General features: G+C 31.3%; 1 protein-coding gene across 4 annotated transcripts in view; it reads right to left on the bottom strand.

Moving 5' to 3' along the window:
* Positions 1 to 22745, bottom strand: part of LOC126839111 (cell adhesion molecule Dscam2) — an 83302-nt gene extending 60557 nt beyond the window's left edge. For all 4 annotated transcript variants that reach the window (XM_050574154.1, XM_050574155.1, XM_050574158.1 and 1 more), the window contains exon 1: positions 22645 to 22745. In XM_050574154.1, coding sequence (XP_050430111.1) covers positions 22645 to 22702 — 58 coding nt within the window. In that variant the 5' untranslated portion in view covers positions 22703 to 22745. The remainder of the gene's footprint in view (positions 1 to 22644) is intronic.
* Positions 22746 to 22953: the final 208 nt, after the last annotated feature.

Genomic DNA, 22953 nt, shown 5'->3' with positions numbered 1-22953 from the left:
CTGGATTTACTATCTATATGATAGACACTTATTTCGCCAATTCTACAAGTTTTCCATTTGCGTTACATAACACGGTCGGGTAGAGGTGAATTTTTATTTTTTTTTTTTTTTACATTCGAGAAATTAATCTTCGGGAAACTATTACCGAGAGGCGGTTAGCGGTTGTACGGGACACTATTACTTCACTTTGTCGTCGATGGCTGAACCGCAATTTTATGGTACACTTGTTTTCCCCGCCTTTATACAACGGTCCCATTAAATCGACTGTATTTTGTTTCTCCGGACTATGCTATGACCTCTCCTCGAACGTGTTAAAAAGATATTAAGCTTTCGTTCAGTCTCCGTAAACGGCCTGTTTGAATTAATGATGAAAAGCTCGGCAAAATCGACAGAAAAAAAAAATAAGCAAATGCACGGGGCTTACGATTGTTTTCGATTCTATAGACCTATTATATTATAGTAACTGTATGCAAACAGATTGAAACGCTACACCGTGTATAAGACAGGATTCTGATAGGTATTTTTTTTTTAAATAATCGGAGTTTTATTACCGAATTCGTTTATCCGTTCAAATGGATTACATTAGCAATGAATATGTAAATTTTTTTAATGTAATTATTGTTCGGTATAAACGATTAAAATGCACTGTACAATTTAAATTACCTATTGTGTTGGTGAAGTCAGAAGTGTCTAATTGGATTTTTAAACTAATAACAATTATTTTTATTGGGACAAGCGGGAAATGGAAATTAAATATAATAATTGTTAATTCTCAATAGTCAAAGTAAATGAGAAAAAATGTGTCATTAAATATAATTTTAAAATTCAAAAATTATTTACAATATCATTTGTTTTACATTTATAGTTTTAACTTTTATTGATCTTATTCGACCAAAGCGGGTGACGGTCACGGAAATCATTTTGGTAGAAAATAAAGTTTTTATTTGTTAGTTGAACATCTCCAACAACAAGTTGGCATAATTACGGAACTCTTTATTTACAAAATGTTTTCTGTGGCAGTTTATCAATGTGTTTGTTTGCTGAGTACTGTAAAATACACAGTTTCGTCAGATTAATATAATAATAAATCTTCATAAAACTTGAACTACGCCAAACGTGACATAACAAATAAATAAACACGAGCAAATGTATTATTATTCAAGTACGCTTAGTGTTGGATGTTAACATTTTCACCGCAGGGGCCCTAGCTATTGTATTGCTATATTTTTCGATATGCACATTCCTTCACCTTTTCCTCAGGCTATCACTGAAATGTAAATGTTTGCTGAGTCGTTTCCGAAGAAATAAAAATCTTACATTGTTCACCGACTTCATTTGTTTTCCAAAAGTTTTAATTTTCCCGACCTAGAGATTATAATTTACGGGAAATGTATTTATTAAACGAATGTTATTTTAGTGTTACATTTTGAATTGAATCGTCAAAAAAATGAGCAAATCAGATTTCCAATCAGGCCCCGTTGTAGCCTCTAGTCCATTATTTAGACTCTAAATAAAGCGCTGATTTAGAGCAATTACACACCAAATAAATCACACCAATATCGCAGCCAACCTACGATACTTATGAAAAATAAAAATAAATCAAAAACAGGTTAAAAATAGCATTAGAACGAAAGGCCAATCGTAAAAAAATTGTGGTTATTTATAAGTTATTATTTTTTACATTTACTATACTGTTAAAATCTTGATAGCATGTATTTTATCAATTTGTATCCTATACAGCGAAATAAATTTAATGTTGAAATTATTTTCAAAAAATTTTTTAATATCTTGAAAATATTTCAAATATTTTGCTGTTTGTACTACCTACTAACGATATTGTAAATATATGAATTAGTTTATATTTTTTTTGTTACAAATGCCATTGTTTTGCCCATTATTGGTGATATTATTGCTAAAAAATTAACTAATACAATATGATTTTTAATTTACATTAATATTAATTGAATTTTAAATAAAAAAATAGATTATTCTACTGGTAGTTAAAAGCTTATTGTTCGTCGAATAAAAAGTAAAAAGTTTAACTGAACTATATTCAAGGTAGACAGTTAAAAATGTGTTTATTTATTTATTATTTATAGTTCTAGTATTAAATTAGATAATTTACAATTTATTTAAGTAAATTTCATAAAAAATACCATCTTCGTGAAAACTAAAATATATTATACGTTTATTTTAAATTAAAAAATTGTTTTAAACATTTTATTTATGTAAACAAATATTATTTACTTAATTGTTATATAATTGATATATATGTTTAAATCATTCTATAGGTATTAAAACTAATAATTAAAAGATAACGAATGAAAACATTTATCTGCAAATAATAAATAGCGTTTAACAAATAATGTGTAAACGAATATTAATTAATAAATTATTTCATAATAAATATCAAAAAAAAAAATGATTAAATAAAAAATAATTGTTTTATTAATAACATTATTTGGATGAAAACTTAGTTCGAATAATGACCAAATAAGATTATGAACAAAATTAACATGAAACTTCTTTTTGTTAATAATTTTCTAGATTGTTCTAACACATTTATTATTGATGCATATTAAATGAAAAATTGTATAGTTAAAATATTGATACACGCAGAAGTACAAAAAAACATTTTTTTCTGAAATAAATAGCTTTAATAATAAGTTGAATCTACGTCTTAAGAAGATATAATAAAAAAGTTTTTGCTTTAGTGTCAACATCAAAATTATAATTTATAACGAATAACAACAGGTATTCAATTATTCTGGTTTGTTAAAATTGTATTAATGATTTGAAACTTCTTCGAAAAAATAATTGGAGTTTAACAGATTATTTGTAAGTAGCAATTATATAGATCAGTTTTAAAGCGATAGAAGAAGCTTGGTAATCCGGGATTTAATTTATTTTTATATTTTTTTTATGCAATGTTATTTTCTAAGAAGTACGAGAACGTATTGTTAGACAAGTGTTCACAGAAATCCATTACAATACTTATAAGAGCGATGAAAACTCATTACAATTGGTGAAACAATTTAATCGGCCAAAATTCGTATACAGTAAAGTACTTGTAAATGTTGCAATTGTAAACTTAATATCTTTCGTTGTTGGAGTTGTTTCACGAAATTGTTACACGGGAATAAAAATAAAGCTTTATTTTTATATACAAACAGTAGAGCTTTTCTTTCGCAGTTGGCTTTATGTCTTCATAAGCTACACAAAAGTTTGTCGTGTTCGGAAAAAAAGTGAAATAAACAGTTTGTAGAAGAAAAAAATAACCACGAGTCGTTTCTGTAGAGTTAAATAGCAAAAAGAATACATCGTTACGAGGAACGACTTAAAAAATAGTTCATAATTCATAGTCTGGGTAGTTTTTTGCTTGGTCTTAACTGTAAGAAGGTGGAACCAAATAGAATACCTATCAAAAGTGCAAATTTTTTTTTTTTACATCTTTCTATCTAACATCGCAAATAAATAATAAAGTATATTATATGATACATCTAATTTTATTTTCATCATAAGCCATTACGTTTTTTTAAAACACACCGTTAACTGTATTACTCGTGACTTATTGTTAAATTAGTCTTTTTGCTAATTAACAAGATTACATAAATTAATAATGTTTTTACGCACATTCATTTTTAGAATTACTCGGACATTTATAAATTATAATGTCTTACTGTTCTCATCATAAAAATAACAACTCATTGTTAACTTAAAATCTTAAAATAAATAATATGAAATAGTTAAATTTATTTTCAGACAAATTTTTATTGACTTATTATGAGAATTTTAATGTTATTCAAATTTCAGTTGTATAGGTGGCGAGAGTAGACAAAGTATACGTCAGTTTTTTACGCTTATGATTTTAATTGGATCGAAGAGTTTATAAAACTTTTTTGATATTAGTCTATTATATTATTGCAATGTTAAACGCTGTTGAATCTCATATATTAACAAGTTTGTCGAAAGTGGCATTTTTAAAACCTATTTAGTAAAAATAAATATCAGTTAGAAACCTTTTTGGTCCGGAAGCAGGCCATCACTATTAAAGACCCGTTTGTGATGGAAGACAACTTTAGTGTAATAGGGTTGAAGACTTGCATCTTATAGAATATTTATTATCTTTTATAAGTTATTGTCTGCTTATTCTGAACGCCAATTTATAATAAGAAAAATATGCAAATTATTTCTACATTATTAAATTCGAACGACAAAACGCACATATATATATTTGTACATAAATACATATATGAGTTTACTTCTTCTATGTAAAATATAAAGCGGAATAACCGAGTAAAAAAATATTTGGAGGAAACGCACGTATAAAATATTATTATTGTGTATCAAATAAATTGTGTTGATACAGTTTTTTTATTTTGCCCTCGAGTCATACACAAACTATACGACCCTAATCTGAGTAGAGTACGCCGCTTTTATTTTATTTTTTATTGTCGGATAATACAATGACCATGTATTATCCATCTATATATATGTAGTTTGTTTTTATTATTCAAATTTTCCCTAATTACACATAATGAATCCCGAATTCTGTTTCCATACAGTTGAAATAATATAATTATTATAGTTATTAAATATAAATCCACATACATATTAAATTTAATACCAGTTTTATTCGCTACCCATAAATGGTTGTAGATTTAGAACTTTGGATGACACTTTAAAAACATGGAATAAAGAGTAACGCTCACGGCTTGTTCAAAGCATCACATTTCTTTTTAAATATTAAACCTGTAGTAAATTTTAGTATTTTTGCCAACGCTTGTGAGCTAAAAAACTGGATAGAATTGCTTATTAAGTATCAGTATACCGATTAGGTTATGTTTTTAATATTATTTTTTAAGATATGGGTCATTCCACGTCAAGTGTTTCCACCTAAAAATTCGAATGTTAAACTTTTTTCATGTCCACCCGTTTTGTTTTAATTTTTTCACAAATAAAAAGTGGTCGCTTGAAGAACAACGGGTTCCTTATAATTTTTTCCATATTTTATGATAAAAATATTTGAAATTACGTCAAACCATTTTTTTGAAAATATTTTTTTACAATTTTCAGCTCTTGCGACCATTTTGATATTTTTAAAAGTGAATAGAGGAAAGCTCAATTTTTTTAATATAAAATATTTTAATTTTAGAGTGGGATAGGAATTATAACTGAGTAAAAAGATAGCTTGACGAACGTCGGAAACCCCCGCTGATCTAGAACATCCCACAACAGCGGGAGTTTTCATATTTTTTCCTTTTTATACTTTTTAAAAATAGCTACAACTTTTTTACGTTGTTATTTTCAAAATCGTATTTGCCATGGTCTACAAAATGTTGTTATCATTCAATTTTATAATAGGTGCTTTTGCTCTAAAACAACCTTGGACGTGGTAAAACGAATTCTACGTAACTATGTTTAGATGAAAAAAATATTTAAAATCGCTGACAAAGATGCTGTGATAGTCCGAAAAATAAATTAACTACCAAAAAAAAAGTTTTAACTACTAAACTAATAACTACACTTTAACAGCTTAAGCTTCAAAGAAAGATTTTACAAAAAATTGCCTATACCTAACTCCATAAAATAAATAAGGGGTATTACGTGCTCTTAAGAGAACGGTTTTTAGTTGTTTGTCATTCTTTCGCTATCGTCAAATGCTTGTTATAGGAATAATTGTCAAAACTTTAAAAAAATGAAATTTTACGATTAATACAATATATTATTGCTGATTTTCTACGAATTTTTCAAGACAAATAGAAATTTCATTTAGAAATTATTTGAATTTACTATGCACCAACAACAATTATTGTAATCAATAGACAGTATTATAGTTGAGGATTTCGGCCAGCGATAAAACAGTTATCGTATGAGTCTTATTTCCTCAAAAACCAATTATAAAGGTACGCTTTTTAAGGTTTACGAATTATTGGAATGTGGGATTATTTTTAAAATTTTTCGATATGATGTACCAAAGATAATAGTTAAGACTCGAACAGTGAACGGTTTACGGCAAAATAAATTTGATTCCACCGCCGTGCCAGTGTTGTTCAACTTAAGTGCGCTCCGGTTGTACGTCCCATCCTGCCCACGCCGGCAACGACAACGTCCACGCTGGTATGATCCGAGAGCGAAAAGGCGGAGGGGAGGGGGCGTACGGTGCCCACCTCCTCTTCGCCTGTCTGCCAGCACCAGCACAGTTCAACGCCAATGGTAACTCGTTCGAGGTGTGCGCTATTAATTAATACGGTCGGGTTAACGTCGGCGGGCGACGGGTATGCAATTGTTGGCCGAGAGCAATGAAAACCCGGGGGGGGGGGGGCGAGGGTATTACACTACCGCGGTAGGTGTCTTCGGGGGGATGGGGGGGGGACCGCGGTGAGCTCATTTCTGATGACTATCGATCCCGGGTGCCTATTTTCCCGGCGTCGGGTCCGCAATGAATCCCCCCCCGCGGTCGCCCTACACCGGTATATGGTATACGTGGTATGTATAGAGTGGTGTATATCAACTATATAAAGTGGTCCGAACGCCGGCCTACGTCCGTGCTGCACCGTCGAGGACTCCGCTCGCCGATCGAATGGGACGTGAGGGCAGAGCGACGCGTACCCTTCGCGTTCCCCTTACAGCGCCACCAATCCGGTGCAATGGAAATTTCTGCATATACCGCCGGTGACCGTTAACGACACTACCACCTGCGTCGTTAACACTATTATTATTATTATTATACACTGTTATCGCCGAGATAGTAATAATATTATCGTCGGCCAGTTGGAAATTAAATGGAGTACGACAATCGGAGGCCGCGCCGGATAACGTCAAAGTTAGTTCACCCATCAAACGTTGCAAACTGATAAGTTTTGCAACTGATGTGCACACCATTGCTCTAGCTAGATATATTCCCACTTGGCGCCTACGCTACTGTCCGGCGGACGACACGTGAATTGTGTGCAACAACAAAACAATCTGCAGTGGAAGTGCTGTTGACGACGTGTGATCGTTATCTGAACGAGTCAATATTATAAAGTTTGAACGTACCGAATCGATTATCATATTGTAGTAGATACACGTAACAAAACTCCTACCATTTTACTATTTTAGCATTAAATATATATCCAAAGCGAGTTTATGATAGCTGTTGTTTGAACTGTACACCAGAACAAAATCGGAACTGGAGACACTACTTTGTAATAAATGAAAAAAAAAACACAATTTCTCGGTTTATTATTATGTTATCTTTGTTTCCACCACTATAATGCTTTATTTGGCTTAAAATACTTTTGTATCAAAAACTTCAAAAAGTAGACTGTATACATAAGTTATACATGTGTGAACTTGTGAAGTGAAAAATAAAACATGTTTTTGCACTCAAAAGACATTTTGATGAATGAATTCGATTTTGAGGCTTAAAATAACTAAAAATGTTGTCAGAGCTCAGAGGAGTAATAAACTTATATATATAAAAAAAAATACAAATTGTTATGCGCTTTCGGTGGACAAACTTTTAATTAAAGACTGTGTTGTACAAAATATTTAAGTTTCTGACTTACAAACAAAATAACTTTTTGTTATCTTATCTACTTTATACGGTATTTTACCAGATACATGTACCGGCTCATATAGGTAATCTAACTTTTAATTTGTGTTAACTATATTATAGCATACAAACGAAGGTGTAAAGTTTAGGGTTTATAACAGCTATGTGTTGGAGTTATTTGGGTAGAAGAACAAAACATACATTTTTTTTTGGAGCTATCTCGTAAAAAACAGATTCATATATGTATATAGCATCGGGTCTATTGAAAAACGCTTATCTTCTGTGCAGACGTTTGTAGGGAAAAAATAATAGTACAAATAAAAAGACGTGGCGCATTTGGCAACATATTTGACAGGAACATCCGGGGCGCGTTGGCATCGTATGAGGTTCTCCGTTATCTCCAGAAGTACAAAGAGACGCTTATAATGTATATATATATTTCATAGTACATATGCAATTTATCGTATAGTGGATAGTTTTTTTTTTTTTGTGCAGAATTAAACTAGATGAGTGACGAACCGTGAGGCAGATACGACGACACAATGCAACGGTACCGTTAATTTGTTTGATGGTATTACAAGCGGATTAAACGTTTGACGAACCCAACGAATGAATACCTTTGCATGTACAATACGGTTTAGTGGTGTATTTAACCATATATAACCTCATTGCACGTTTGCGGGGTTGGTTGAAACGACCAGAAGGAAATCTCCGCCGAATGACGCATCTCACGAGGTGTTAGGTTAATAATAATACATATTTTATAATTGAATGGGTACTTTTTAAAACAATTTTCCCTTTTTCTCTTGATCTCTCCCTCGAGTGCTGATAAGGTTTCAGCATGCCACTGTGACGTAAATTAATACATATGATGGCGTTTCGTTAGCGACACAATGTTATCTCGACGTTATACGACAGCCACGTGAAGAACACTATAGTATGACCGCAGGGACGTCGTCTCTGTACGATAAAGCCTACACTTAAGTTGCGTAGGCCGTACAGCTTTATACACAGGCGTTATAGTAATATACGTATTGCATACCCTTTTGACAAAAAAATTCAGAATGATTGCATTACCTCCAAGTGCTAACAATCGATTGGTCGTCCTCGTCGCTAACGGAGTAGCCGGGTCTTCAATGAAATGGCTATATCACGTCCTAGTTGTATTTTTCTAGCAAGCCTTTCGGACAACAGCGCTTTCAACGGGCTCATTATCCGTTAAAATCTATCTTCTAATACTGTTATCATACGTTATAAGTTTACAAAATAAAATAACAAAAAAAAAAAAACTAGAACAGCGGAATCGAAGTAGTAATTGTTTAGGAAGAGACATGGTAATATTAACAGAGTGTATTCTGGTACTGAGTGACGAACAATTATGAATAAAATATTGATTAAGAAGCTGCAATGGGTTGTTTTCAAATTTAAATTAAACGCCTCATTTAAGTATAGCTCTAAACAAACAATCCGAATGTAAACAATGTAGTTTATAATTTATTTTGCCAAGTACAAGTTTTACAACAGTACTAAACGATTCTTAGGTCAACGGGTAATTTACTTTTTATTTTTATGTACTGTTAGCATTGTTTGTTTACTTTCGTTCTAAGATCTTTTAGCGAGATTCTAATTAACTACATATAAACTACCCATCGACAATATATATAAGATCCTATATCATAAGATTTACGAAAATACGATTTCGAGTATTTTAATGATCTCATTTAATCAAACTCTTTATGTGTTTTAAAACGAAAAAATTAAAATACTTTGCATAGGAACTTTTATTTTGACAAAATTACAAAAAGGCTTTTTAAAAATATATTGTTAATTTTACAATCAGAAATTAGAAATCTATATTATCGTTTTCCCGTCTCGGTATTCTCAAGACGCTATGCCAGGTGTACTATTTTTTTTGAGTTCAAACTATACGTACACATTTAGATGACATTTAGCTGTTACAAGACTGCATTTGCTTTAATTTTTTTATACTTTTTAATTATATAACGGTAGGTTTTGTTTCGACCTACACTTAGTATTTTGTACAAATCGTATGCTAAAAATTAAGTATTCTATACATTGCATGAAGAAATTTACATATATTAAAGTTTCATGGAAGTATTTATCTTTATTATAATATTTTATAACCAATACAAATGCGCATTTGTTTTCTATAGACGAATATATTGTAAAAGGTTTATCCAATAGATAATAATTATAAATTCTCATAAGCCGTGGCTAAGCGGAAAAATAAACGCCACAAAAATTCCAGTAAATGTTAAATACGTCATATTAACTGCTCTTAGTCCACAATTTCTAAGCGGTGCATAAAAGCGTTTAAGTATGAAGCTAATATAGGGTAAAAACAAGACCGTTACTTGTTGAGTTCCCGGCCGTTGTTATTTAACTTGACAAACTTTTATTTATGTAAATTGCTATGAGTGAAAGAATAATAAACGTTAACTCCTCCACTACTTGTTGTATTAACCCAAGTATATTCTATACATACCCTGAACAGGATTACATACCATTAAATTCTCCCTGCATTTTTAACGAGCTTGGTTCAAGTTTCGCTTTAGCCAAACACTTAACGAATATTTGATTGAATTTGCTAATTAATGTAAGTAGGTTATATATTATAATGATAAAAACATTTCAATAGAGCACTCTGACGGTCTTTTTTGAAACTTATAAGTAGCACAAAAATACAGCAAAATTATCACACTCGATCTGTGACCACACCTGCCCCAATATGCCCCGACCCCACTGTACTGGTTTTTTTAAAATATTAATCAGGGATCAAATAAAACAGTTAATACTAAAAGTAAAAATTTAACTTATATAATATATATACATGTTGTTGTATGCAAGTTTTATTTGAACTTTTACTTCAAAGATTTTTTCCAAACAGTTATAGTTGAACTCATTTGTAAAAAAAAATGACTATTTCAATCCCTGATTTTAATATAATGTATTTTAAGGCTTTTTTATATAGTCGTATATACTTACCCGAATTTAATGTCCTCGTCCACAAACATTTATTGCTAAAAGCTTTGGATTTTTTCACGTTTTCAATAGATTTTCTCTCCCAATAAAACAAAATCTTAATACAATTTCATATTCTTAACCTTATTAGCTTTCCGTTTCGTAAAACCCTTTATAACCATTAATGTTCTTCACTTGTTTTTTATCGTAAAATGATTTTCAGAAGATAGTAAAATATGTATGCAGATAATTAATCTTAATTTTATCTTAAGTGACAATCTATTTTATAACGATTAACGCTCAACAATTGGGTTATCTCTTTTCTGTCAGTTCTTTTTCTTCTCAATAATTAACAATTATTGCTTAGTTATTTCCTAGTTATGTATTTATATTTTTCTCGAAACTGAATTTTTTTTAAATATAATCCCTTGTATTAATTATTGAACAATATTATTGTGAAAATAGTAGTTAATAAAATCAAAATAGTATCCTCAGTTTTTCGAATTTTCTTCGTTGTCCTAAGTTATATATAATAAGAAGATTAATGCGAAATTCGACAATAATTTCGCTTACATTTGTTATATTATGTAAAATATGTGGATCCAAAAACGTAAACGAGTTAGTGTTATTTTAGATTAAAACACATTATTATTAAATGGTAAAGTTGTTTAAATGGAATTACATGTTGCGGCATATACATTTTTTAGTCGTTGGCCAACCGGTGTTAATGAGTTCTGTTGATTAATAAGGGGTTGTTGACATGTTCAAACGCAACGGCCGACCAAACAGTGTTCTAAAATGTCCACAAAAACCATTTTGCCCAAGCATTAAAACAGTGCATAAAACTTTTAGACGTCACCGGGACCTTTTTGAAGTGTGAGTTCTAATCTCCGTAAGTACTCAACGTAGGAACTCATAGCTCACAGATATAGTATATAATATATATCCCGAAATTACCGTGAATCAAACAACCGTAAACAAAATCTAACCTTAAGTACTATTTTTCACTGGCGCAGCGGATAGTGTAAATTTGAATACCGTACCTTTTTAGATTGTTCTTTAGTCATAAATTTGGCTAATAATCCATGTTTTCCAGTAAAATTAAGTTTTAAATATTTCCAAGTACGCGGGACTTTATTGTACTGCATACGTAGTGTTAACTTTATGGTGTAGAGAGATCAATACAATTTGTTTTTTTAAATAGATACTAAAAATAGTAACTATTTTCAGATATAAGTGTTTTATATTCAGAATATTGAAATCGTCCAATAGTTTTTAGAAGGATATTCAGTAGTAGTAGTAATGTAGTAGCTTTACATAGTCTTGAGAAAAGTTTGTGTTGTTTCCCTGAAGTCAGTCAATGCTTATGTATACTATTTTGTGCTTGTCAGTTGTCACATATGATTTCAACAATTTCTACAGTTTGAATAGACTTTAAATAACGTGTAACATCATATTTATATATACTGTATTATTTTGCGTTACCTATATATACGTTTACTATTTTCATACCGCCTAGATCAATATGTTTTATCTTTATCTAATCATGTAAACGTAGATCAGTGTAAATGTTTCAAAAAAAAATTCAGGGTTTATTTTAATCATATAATTTAATAACGAATAAAATCATTCGGTACGGATTCATACGGGTCAAACATTTCTAATAAAAACTGTACCAAAGTAACAGTGAAGTAGAAAGTGAATATTTTTAAATATGATTTACGTCGCATTAGTTTTTAAGTTGATTAGGCTGTTAGGTTAAATTACATAATTATACGTCATGTAACATTACAGCGTATAAGAGCTCGAAAACTACTTTCTTTTTAAATACTTCCACAGCATTGCGATTACAATCGATATAATGTCTAGACGAATTTTCCGAAAACCTCGAAACGCCTTTATTACATGTTTGGGAATTGAGTATCACGTAGTAGTACATCATAATATAGTATGTGGTGTTTTGTAAATATCACAACATACCTATAGTACATGAAACCGTGGTGGGTATGTAATTAATTAGTGTCACCGCCGTCGCCTTTGCCTGTCCTCTGCCGTCGGTTAGTCCTTCTGCCCGTTGAATGGGCCTGCTGATTAATGTTTAGCGGCGTCTAGTTAAGTGTCACTGTCCCCGCTGTATCGTCAATATAAATATTGCGGCTGAATTTCGCAATTTCCCTAACACCGACCTCACCCCTCTCCCCCCGGACACAGGCGTGAATTTCCATGACAAAAGAAAACTCCATATAACAACAACATACAGAGTGTGGTTTTTAAAGTAGTAAAATAACAGATGGTCTGGCGGCGGTATTTTACGATTTGACACGGACGAGAGGGTGGGAAAAAAAGAAAAAGGAAAAAATGGCGGGGAGGTTGAAGACTTTGGCGATGTCACCCAAACGATAACGACAAAGAATTCATCGCCTTCTCCGCAGACGTTCCAGCGCTATTACTCTGCTGTATACTCACAGTTATAATATGCAGACACATGTACATGTGTGTGTGTGTGTATAGAGCGAGTGGTTTTCATAGCCGCCACCAGCGTGGCTGTTTTTAATCTTTTAAATGGGTTTAATATGCAAAACCGTTATCCGGCCAAGAGAATAGCGTGGGGTTGAGGAAAAAACCTATATATTCATGTATTCACGCCAGGCGAGTTTCGGCGCAGAAAAGCACTGATGTACTGTTAAAATATTGCTTTTTCTATTATTTTTGTGTGTGTGTGTACGCGACCAAAAAGGGGGTTCCAGCGAACATTTCATATTTGAATTTTTAACTAATTGCCACGCCGCGAGTGTTAAGTCCGGACAACGGGGGTCTCGGGAGAAATTCAACAGGACCACATTGTCGTCGGCATTGCTCCGGATAAAGTCCTTAATTTTAACAACACCGAGTAAATATTATGTTAACGACGCCTGCTCGAAATTAGGAATACAGATGCCCGTTCTGAGTATAGCTATAATATGTATAAATGGCACCAGAGAATTTTCAAAATTAATTTAATTACTCGACATAAAGTTTGTGGTTTATTTTACTCTTCATGCTATGCAAAACAAAAGGTGAATTAAATAAATATATTATGTCATGTTTTTTTACGCCATTATTGTTAACGGCTAAAATATATTTAATATATATGTTATTATATATTTTATATGTATTATTATATATATTTTATATATTATATATTATATACATATAAGGCGACAACAGTTCATATACTGGTAGTGGCTTTGAATTGCGAAGAAGGGGATTCACATTAGCATATTTTATTATTTTTCATAAAAATATAAATCTGGAGGTATTTGTATTCATATTATAGCGTCTACTTAACACCCGGTGTCATTTCAATTTGCATGAAAGTATCGCGGTTTAAACTATATGATCTTGGATGAAAAGTAAACGTATCGACGATACAGTTGATTAATTAATAGGCTCACAAAGTGTGTATTATATAAATAATAGACACATTGCATGCTTTGATGAATCTTAGTAAAAAGATAAATAATTCTATTTATACAAGTAGTTTGACGATAAACGTGCTCCGCGCAACTGATAAATGAAATGCTCGATTAACTAATTTACTATACAAACTATATTTGAGTAAATAAAGTGAAGACTTCATTGAGCACTTATCCATCTATACTCACCTGTTTTGTCTAAAGTATTAATATACCTTTGATTGATAAAACACAAAGGCTTTGTCGTAGAATAGAACTGCCACACCATGGTGATAGACAAATTATACAATTTTAAGTATTGTACAGAAAAAGTGTACTTAATAGCTCGGTCACTAAGTTTTTTTAATTGTAGTAATCGCCACGTAGGGTACATTTTATTAGTTATTCTCTTTCATTACTCGGATAATATTAGTGATCAATAATAAATAACGTTCAAATGTAACATTTCCATTTTTTTAATACTAAAAATTGAAATTACTAAAATTATATTTCATAACAACTGACAAGCTCAGAAATAAAATTATATTTATTTTTCTACCAAAGTTACCTTATATATATTATGTGCGCATAATAAGATTGCATACGTCAGATAAAGTATAAGGAATGTGAGTGTAGTGTACGTTAATTACCTCATGAAAAAATTAGAAGACCGTAAGCGTACAAAAATGTTATTTTGTTGTTACTTGTAAGGTTAATTAAATTCAATTAATAAATCTTGAATACAAGTAGGTATTAGTGTAGAAATCAAGCACGTGATTATAAGGAAACAAAAGTAAGATGGCGAATGGAAATACAAATTATGAAAAGTAAACATGTGGGAAATTATAAAAGGAATACGTGCCGTTATCTGATAAGAGGCTCAATTGTACTATTATTATGAAAATGAAGATCCCAATGAGAGAACAATAATATTCAGCAGCAGTCTCCATTGAACAAATAACATTAAAACGTATACTAATACATTAATAATTTTGTTAAAGATTCCACGAAACTGCACGTACTTACACAATCTATTATAATTTTGGCTGGACTACAAACGTATGTATTTGAAAAAATATTTACGACTGTTTAATTACGTGATGTTGCTTACACCTTCATTACCACTGATCACCTTAAGCAGTACGTATAAATAAAAAATGATGTCGATAGTGTGAAATTAGAAAACAATATTCATACATACGAGTAGTTTATTCGTCTATAAAGCTAACTTTTCTATGTAGACTCATAACTTATATAACCTATTTATTAAACAAGTACAGCTTAAAATTTTATAGGTATCTATTAAGATGGATTGTATTGATAAATAATAATCATTGCGATAAACAAACTGATACAAAATATTTAGTCGCTACCATATGATTTTGATGTATAAAATAATCCATTAAAACAACATCAACCCAAGGTGAAAGTATAAAAAAAAATTCGGCAAATTTAAATTGAACCATTTGTACTTCATTAACGAGATGGCCGCGAAAAATTGAATCACCAACAGTATTTTATTAGCAAACCGGATGAAAATATTTATTTAGTGTTGGTCAATATTTTTCCTAAATTCGACGAAGGTTCGTTTTTATTTTATGTGGCAAAACGCCACTATAAACACAATAAACCGTCTTCGGAAAATATATTTAATGGGTACTGTGGACTACTGTGGGTCAGGAAATAAAATCGGTAATTGTTTTTTTCCTTATTTCTCGAAAAATAAAGGCCGTACCCCGTCCTTCATCCGCTATATGTCAGTTTAAAAACACTGATGGATTTTCTGACAATCTAAATGTTTTAAAAAGGCCAACTTTCTCATTTCAAATCATTAAAACGCATCGCGGATCGGATAAGCAATTCTCTTATAATTAGAACTCTTTTTAGTCATTTGACTCTTTGAGTTTGGCACGAAGGTAGGATTTATTGCTTGTTACGTCTACTACACAGTTATATGCTGTCCTTATACCTGCTGGCGTCGACATTTCTAATAAATAAATATATATCGTTTAATCGTTAAGTATAATGCGATCGGAATGCGTTCTTTCGCTCCCTGTGTTATATATATACACAGAGAAAATGATAATTGGACATTGACATGGGCATATGAAACCAACAAATTTTAAATATTTTTTTCGTCCAATTCCAGAGCGTTAATAAACGAATGACGATAGTTGAACAAATTGAAGATGTGATTTTATTTTTAAGTTCAAAATTAAGTCAATGACAGTTGACAAATAAGTATATTGAAGTCATCATAGTGTAATTAATTATATTACATTTTCAACATGTTAGCGTGAAAAATAACTTAATTGTTAATTACATAGGTCAACTGAAAGAATATAATTATTTGAGATCATAACATTAAACGTTTTTAAATAACATGCAATATTATTATTTAGTTACCATAGTTTATTATAGCGCCCAGAACATTTATTTTTAAACAAAATGAGCTCTATTTTTTTACTATTTTAATTATTGTAATTAAAATATTACATCACTTTTATAAGTGTACCTTTATGCAGCGGTGTAGTACAATCCTTATATTATAAAGAGTACGAGTAGTAGCTACATAATATATGTAACAAAATACATGTCTGCATTTCTCAAACTTACAACAAAGTTTCCCGCTTTTAGTTATTCCGAGAATGTCTTTCATTACAACTCGAGCACGAGACTTTCCAAACGCTCAGTTTTATCATGTCTTATTGTTAGACATAGTAAAATATACGGCTACCTTAAAACAATCTGCACAATATTAAGTAAATAATGTAACAGCGATACAAAGCTATAATATTAAATATAATGTACATATTCTTAACTTTTAAAGTAAAATTTGTTTAAAAAAAAAATATATTTATTTTGAGCAAAGTTTACTTTGTCGCCTTCTAATATCATTTTGTAAAACCAAAAAATATTACCGTCAATTTGACTTAGTTTTTAAAAAAAGCTTCTTCTAAAAAGTTTAAGTACCTTGTAACCATAGAACGTCAAAAATGCTTATAATGATTTATTTTATTTGAACGTTATTTATAGTGATGTAAGTAGTGCCAACTTCAGGCTTACACATCTTAGCTTACATATTTATCATTTTTACGACACCACGTTCCACCTCTTATCGCTAGTCTCCTTTGCTTGTTTTTTCTTATTAGTCTTCTTTGTTCTCGACGTCCTTCCTTTATGCATAACACAACAAACTCAATGTACTTATTCTCGGGTTTTACCCGTTTTCACTACTAGGTCATCCACATTCACAGCCGACTTTAATTTGTTGCCGTCCTGTACTCGGCCGTGCATCTGCTTTGCCAACACTTTTATGTTTTCCATCTATGTATAAGCACACACAAATTTGAATAGCGTGAGCCTTGTCTCCTTAGCTATAGCAGCACTTTCGTAAGATGTAGTCTAACCCTTTTTCTCCCCTGCAATTTAGTTGGCCTCAAACACCGTGTTTTATAGGTTCGTTTTTCCTTACCCACTCTCATCTTATAATATCCTTATTTCACATAGCTAGTCTTTCTATTAGTTTCTTCCATATTTTTTTATTACACTTTAACTTTACCCAAATAATATCATTTTCTGGAAATATCTATTGACTACGCGATACCAATGTGCTATCTTCTCTTTTGTATCGTGGAACAATTGTATTTAATTTATTGTACATTCGTTTAAATTTATTTTTCATTAATATTCCGCTTCATGATCAGTAATAAGAGTAAACAATAATAATATTGACAAATAATTGAGTAAAAAATAAAATATTTAAAATAAACATTTGTCTACTTCTATTAAAATGTTTTTAAAAAGTAATACATTTGAATATTTTATGTAAATTACATCCGGGTAGTTAAGCGTTGTATAAAAAATAAATTGAAATGTATGGTTTAGCTTTTTTATAAAAATGACTGATAAAAACTTATCATTATTACAAAAATCATTCTATTTTCTTCAAAATACCAAAATGAATGAGCTTAAAATATTATAAAATAAGCATTTTACTGCATCTACATATTTAAAACAAAATTAAGTATTTCAATTTACAGTATCCTTTTGGATACTAATAAAAATATTTTATTCGTCAAAAAAAAAACAAGCAATTTAAACGTATAGAATAAACTTTAGATGAAGTATCCGTTTATTTTATTGTTGTTTATTGGACTGTATTAGTTCACAGGAGTTCCGTGTTTAGGATATTAACATAAACTTTCCTTAACGGCTAATTTTTCAGATTTTAAGTCTTGTCATCATTTTGCATAGGCATTACTATACTCTATCTCATACTAGAACAAAAGTGCGCAGAAACTAAAACTCATTACTCTCGTACGCGTCTGTATAGCCAAGAGTGACACGTTTTGTTTTTTGCGCATTACCGTTCTTACCTATATCAATAAGAGTATATACAAAAGTATGATTTTTAATTCAAAAATTTGAAAAATCATAACGTAATAACTATAAATATAATCACAGCTTACACCCGAGAATTTATCAATATAATTAATATTTTCTATAATTGGTCATATCATGTCATTTTTTCTCACACCAGTTATTACTTATTACTAATAACTATCAAATTGCATCGAATAAAAATGACTACAACAAAATCCCCCAAAAACGAGTTTGCCATAAAATATATTGTAGTATGTTTGACAGAGTTAGAATGAACATTTTAAGAACGTCGGTATAGAATCTGCGAATTAAGCGACCTCTTTCCGAGTAGGACTTCATGTTTTTATTCATAGTATTTAAGCTACCAAGTCATGTTGTTATGGGGGGCGACCGTCCGCCTCGTTTAAGAAACAGCGCCGCTCTCCGTGCCATTGACAAAAAACTTTTTTACCATTTTTCAAGTCTTAACGAAACGCATAAAGTTAAAATAAAATAAGAACTCTCGGCGAGAAGCCCCTTACTCGAAATGCCCGGGACAGGTACACTACGGTGGCAAATATTATTTTCTTTGGGCGTTTAATTCTCAACGCTGCGCCGCGGGACCGTTTCTGCACAGACGCCTAATAGAGTTTGCTAACGTTGTACAATAATATCACCCATAGCGACAACTGTTATATTCTACTTGTGTATACATAAATATATTTTTTTCTCCTTATAAAGCGGCTCTTGCGTTTTACGATCACAAGCGACGGCAACGACGTCGGATTAAAGTTTGCCGAACAGACGACCGCGAGGGCACAGCAAAAGGTGTAGACGTTTCAGATAAATAAAGTGCGTTATAACAGGACAGTAAACTGAGGAAGATCCGGCGGGGCGCGGTAAAGGCGAGGTAATTGTAAACGGAAAAGTTTTGCATGGCCGCGTGATAAAAAAAGAATCGTGATAAACGAATGAAACCCGTAGTCCTTTTGGTCATTGGGAGGCGGGATAGTTTTTTTTTTTTAATCTCGCCCCTCGCACTGTATATAAGGCTACGACGGAGTCCGAATTAAACTTAAGCTCCAAAATGAAACGCGATATTATGGCGAGAATGATTCGCGACGAAGATATTCAAAAACAAATGGCTTATGCTGGACCAGAAACTGTGACGTTTGGTAAAAAAAATCGAAGCAGTAGTATGATACATATTTTTTTTTCAACTGACTCCACAAACTAATGTTTTTTTGTATAGGGTAATCGTGGACCAATTAGTGTAAGCGTCGTGTACACGTTGTCATTTCCATATATTATACAACAGTTGTAAGGTCAGTTATATCATCCCGTAAACTGCTGGGGACACCCGTCAAGCTTAAGGACGTTCAACAATAAATTCATTCAAACGGCACTTTTTTTTCCGTTCTATTAACGATGAAATTTTAATTCAAATCTATCCTTCTGGCGGACTAAATAGACGATAGTACTCGGCCAAATTTATCAATAAAATTATCGAATCTTTAAACATGGTTTAGGGACAAGTATTATGCAATGATAATAAACAATTAAAACAATTTATAAATCCTCTTCTAATTCTATTAGATTTAGATATTTTTAATAGATCAATTTTTGTTTTTGAAAATAAAATGTGTTGGTATTATTTCATTTAATACGTTTTTACGATAGCGCATATTATCGTTTATATTTTAAAGAAAAAATCTTAAAATCTCTCCGGATACCGAATGACTCGCCTAATCGATTTGTTTTCACTTGTCATAGACATCTCACGAACCTCCTATTTTTTAATAATTTGTCAAGACGGATTTTTTTTAATTTGATTTATAAAACGATCAAAATAATTTGTTGTACACGTCCTGTTGTCGAGGATATAACATGATACTAATAAACACAAGTACAATAGATTTTATGTGTCTGGCTATCATTTACGATCATATATAGTGGGAGTATGGTACGCCTATAGACGACCTGAAGTAATAAATAAGTAATGATCCCTATAAGATAGTCAATGAAGTACAAGGAAAATAGGAGCTAGATTCATAAGAAAATCGATGGTTGGAAAATATACATTATCGGCAATTCCGAATTACATCGGAACAGGAAACCGGCAACATAAAATTTGTACACAATAAAAAAAAGTTTAGTGGTTTAATGTGTTCACAAGACGACCGCGAAGCGAATCCGAACTAAATTTGATATTTATGTTTGATACATTTGTATACGTAGGTACTGGGTACTAACTACTCAATCTTAACTTAAATGACGGTAAAAACTACACCAATTACAAAAGTTATTAACAAAAAATACATTTCAAAAACCCCATAGCCATAGGCTAGTACATTGAAAAATCCCAGGTTATTGGTATGGTTAAAATTAACAACAGACAGTTTTCAAATAATTTTTTGTTTTGAAATGGGACAATATTTTAAAACGACTAATAAGGGTTCATATGGGTCAGAGTTTCAGTTGGCAGTAGAAAAAGAACCATGTAATGAAAAAAACATTATATTAGTGAAACATTTATTTCATATATTTAAACCTAACTACATTATTATTACTACAGTATTATTTTCATACTTTAAATATTTAAAAGGATGTATTACATTGCTATAGATTGAGTAAACCACATTACAAATTTGTATAATGTGTTTTAAATGTGAAGTGAGCTGGTTACAAACACAAAGTGTACTCTTAGGGTTGCTTTATCGTTCGCCGGAATCGCGTGACCGGCATGTCATTGGTTTGCACAAAAGGACGTGTACAAACACAATTCAATTACTTTTTATCCTAAACGGTTCACAGTATAATATTACATTTCATGAACTAATTTATTAATTTAACAATATCATAAAAACTGCACTACGAAGTACAAAACATAGACAATATAAAAACTTTTTATAATGAAAACGATGAGCTAATTTGTTTAACGTTCAAATTTTAAGTGACAAAATATATTAATGAATTTGTCGTTTTGGTTCTTATGATCGCGTATAATGGACAATGTATGTATGTATACATATATTACAATTTTCTAGTAAAACCTTCAATAGAACGTTCATGCAACCAAGCATATGAAAATACGATTTATTTACTATTATGACTTTTTCTAATACTATTGTGCCTTTCCGCACAACAATTATCTTATTATGCTAAGTATAGTAGAGATTTCTTAATCTCTACTATACAACAATTAATTTTGATAAATTATCAAGCAGCATTTGTATTAAAATAAAAGCTTAGGTGGACAAATAAAAAAAAATATATTATATTATTAATATTAAAAATAATAGAAGATAAGAATTATGATGACGGGGGTTTACTCGTGTGAGATTAGTCAATGGGGGGGAAAATTAAAAAAAACTATAGACACGTATCAACACTAATACAATAAGTACTTCAAAACCCTATAATAGGTATTAGGAGTACGGCCTAAGTTCCACAATTTATTGATAACATAATATAACATTTCATATTTTGGTAAGACAAATGATAAATGGAGAGGCGTGCACTTATAGTATCCTTTAAGCTTACTTCTATTTGCACGTATTCTGTTTAAAATTAATCTGTGAACGGTTCGTAAGTATAATGTAATTTTTACACAATTTTTCTAATTATTTAAAGCTAGGAAAAACTACTTTATAGTTAGTAAACCGCAGAGGTAGATTTAACCAAGCATCATTGGACATCTGTGGACTGAGCCTCTGTCATTGTGGGTCTGAGTACTCTGGCCCCCATAACATTTTACATTATTTTTGTTGAATTATATTTACTAAAAATGGTCAAAATCGGTGGATGTTTAAGCTATACACGTATAGAGTGAAATTGTATTAAAATTAACAGTTTCTAAAAAAAAAAACCAAATATATATAAACGGTTCCAGGATATGGCAATTTTATGTCTTATTGGCCTACCAAAAATGTTCGGTTATTATTATTCTATTATGACTTTGTAAATAGTATTCTAATTTTTAGTAATTAAAGTAAAATAAAAGGTGATGGGGAAAAATGGTATTTTCGAGTTTTAGCGCCCATACTAATAACCTGAAACGTTGCCCCGCTATTGAGCAATTGAATGGACTATTTGTAACGTTTGCTGATTGAGACTTTTTCTTTGAATCCTCCGCTATCCGAAAATAGGTGTTAAACGATAATTATGAAAGGGGGGTTTTTTTTTTTTTGTATAATATTATCGTCGGGATTCATTTTTGTTTCATGCTATTCGTGACTGGTACATGTTTACCGGTGTAGTATATTACTATTTCATATAACTATACCGTTTGGGTTTTAAATTTAAAAAACAAAAAAATCTTACCGGGTAAAAAAATGTGTACGACGATGACGAAAACGGCGGCACGCTGCCGGCGAAACATGTCGAGGGTTGCGCGTCTAACCGATACTGACGATATCCGGCGACTGCGCTAACACCCCTGACCAGACTTAATGCACTTGCGACAATCGGCAACCCGGTAAAACGCGTACCCTCCCTCCCGTAGTGTTAACTCGGAGTGAGCGCAATAAGGCTGTGTATGTATATATATATATATATTATATGCGAGTAGGTGTAAAGCGCTAATTTTTCCACCTTATGCCCATGTGTCCGGGGTAGGTCTGGCACCTAAAG

The sequence above is a fragment of the Adelges cooleyi genome, unplaced genomic scaffold (genome assembly GCF_023614345.1).
Source record: "Adelges cooleyi isolate 19-005CV unplaced genomic scaffold, UGA_ACOO_1.1 ACOO_flye_CR_arks_rails_tigmint_CR_PRNA_30, whole genome shotgun sequence".
NCBI lineage: Eukaryota > Metazoa > Arthropoda > Insecta > Hemiptera > Adelgidae > Adelges > Adelges cooleyi.
This window is presented reverse-complemented; position numbering and strand designations above follow the sequence as displayed.